Source organism: Pediculus humanus, genomic scaffold (genome assembly GCF_000006295.1).
Source record: "Pediculus humanus corporis 1103172108277 genomic scaffold, whole genome shotgun sequence".
NCBI classification, from domain to species: domain Eukaryota; kingdom Metazoa; phylum Arthropoda; class Insecta; order Psocodea; family Pediculidae; genus Pediculus; species Pediculus humanus.
Window position 1 is genome coordinate 23627 of NW_002987846.1, and position 2392 is coordinate 26018.

Here is a 2392-nt window from a genome sequence, read left to right on the forward strand (position 1 = left end):
AAAAAGGAAATAAATTTTTGAAAAAAAAAAAATTAAATGTCGTCGGAAAAGAAGGAAGTAAAACCTTTTTGAGTGGTGGTAAAAATTTTGATAATATTCAAGAAGGAGGAGGAGGAGGAGGAGGAGAATCGAGGGGGGAAATTGTACCGGAACCTTGTAAATCTTGCAATAGGATTAAACAACCGGAAAGGTTACATAGTCATCCGGTGTTAAGTTCTACGCGAACGATGGAAGAAAATAAAAAAAAAAAAGAAATGGAAAAAAAATTTTCCGATGGAAAAACGACGACGACAACGACGACGAAAAATTCAAACGACGAAAAAGGAAAATCAAAAAAAAAAATTGATGGGAAAGAAAAAAAAAGTGCCAAAGTTTTCCAATTTCCCAAGGTAAGCAAAAAACAGAAAAAAAAATTTTTATAGAATATTAAAAATTCGTTACCGAGTAATTTGATTAACCTCCCCCCCTTCTTCCCCCCGTGTAAAATCTACACCATTAGTGACCAACTCTTAACGACCCTCCCCCCTCCTACCCCCTCAAAAAAACACACACATTAATTAAACATTTACGTTTAATTTTTCAACCTTTTCGAATATTTTTCTATGTCGTGACCCTTTTTGTGATTTAATAAAAATTTTTCATATATTTCTAATAATAATAATAATAATAATAATAATAATAATAATAATAATAATAATTTTTACTTAGGAATTTTCTTCTCTCTCATCTTCTGAAGATAATAATAATTCGACATCAAACATACCATCTAAACTAAGAAATAATTCTTCTCTCAAATTAAATAAAATTCAAAACGACGACGACGATAAGAAAAATATATGCGATTTAAAAAAGGAATCGTCTCCCGGAAAATCAGGTAGAACCTTATTTTTTTAAACAAAGCGGAAATGAATAGTTTTGGCGGTCATCAACGTAAAACAAAAAAATCATTAAAAAGCTCATCATGTCCGATATTAGAATGACAGTCATCTCATCCTTTCAATTTATGATTCATAAAAAAAATTTTATCGATTAGTTTATTGAAAATTTGATAATGATTACGCGCACACACCCACACATTTTTAAATATTGAACGTATCAAGTTTTAAATAACCGTTTCTCGTTTGCCTTATAATTGATGCGTTAAAATTTTTTTTTTATTTTATTTATTGTCACAGGAAGTGAATTCTATAAATACGTCACGGGTTGTTACGTTTGCGGAAGTCAAGTTCCGGCAAATTTAAGAATAAAACACGAAAAAGAATGCATACAAGAATGGAGACAACAAAATAGTTTTCTATCACCAAAGGATAGAAAACCGGAACCAGTGAGACCGGATTTTAGGTTTACTGGTAAGAAGAACAAAACAAACAAACAAACAAACAAACAAACTTTTTATTTATTTTATTTTTTTTGTTCGGGTTGAAAAAGAATTTTTTTCCCCGTTTTCCGGTTGTTGGATTGCTAAAAAAAAAAAAAAAGTTTAAAATGGAGTTTGAGAAAAAAAAAAAAAAAACAATTTAATGAAATGAGTTTATATGTGAAATAAATAATAATAATAATAATGACGAAAGAGTAAAGGTTCGATATAATCGAAAAAACTTGACCTTTTTAAAAAACAAAAAATTCAGGTTAAACTAATTACCTTGAAATTTTCTTTTAAAAAAAATATATATATAAATTGTAATATCGCGAATGTGGTTGTGCTGTTGTTGTTGGTTGCCTGCTCACCCCCCCCTCCCCCGTGTCACCACCATTACAACCCCCCGTGATTTATTTTCATTTTTTTTTTTTATTTATTTCGTTCGTCCCACTTTTAAAACCACCAAAAAAAAATATTTAAAGTTAAAAAAGAGAGAGAAAATCGATTAAAGGGAGATTTTTATCTTTAATTTATTGATTTTTTTATTTTATTATTCGAATTAAAATTTTTAGCCTTTAAGGTTTAGTTTTTTTTAAACCTTTTTCTGGTTTTTCTTCAATTGTTATACCTAAACAAAAAAAACATTCGGGTTCCATCCACCCTTTAAAGAAAATAATTTTTTTTTTTTTTTTCATGTTAGAGATTTGACAAGGTTTCCAAATAATTATAACGTTTATATATTCTACACGTCACGCAATTTTTGAATATGTAATTTTTATACGTTTCAAAATAATAAAAAAATCATTATTCTAGAATTTTCCTTTTCTAAATTAAATCGATGAAAATTAATTTTTATAATTGTACCTTTTTTTTTTTTTTTTCCAGAATCTGGAGATTTAGATTGCGAAGGAACCTTCGAATCGATTTGGGCAAATCATCAAGATTCTCTTGTACCTTGTAAAAAATGTGGACGAACATTTTTTCCAGATCGTATTGAAAAACATGAAAATTGTTGTAATAATTTGCCCTTGA

General features: G+C 28.4%; 1 protein-coding gene across 1 annotated transcript in view; it reads left to right on the plus strand.

The window, feature by feature from the left end:
• Positions 1-227: 227 nt before the first annotated feature.
• Positions 228-2392, plus strand: part of Phum_PHUM505010 (uncharacterized protein) — a gene marked incomplete at both ends in the record, with an annotated part of 2584 nt that continues 419 nt past the window's right edge. The window contains 4 exons of the mRNA XM_002430899.1: positions 228-389; positions 709-874; positions 1176-1349; positions 2246-2350. Of these exons, the coding sequence (XP_002430944.1) occupies positions 228-389; positions 709-874; positions 1176-1349; positions 2246-2350 (607 nt within the window). The remainder of the gene's footprint in view (positions 390-708; positions 875-1175; positions 1350-2245; positions 2351-2392) is intronic.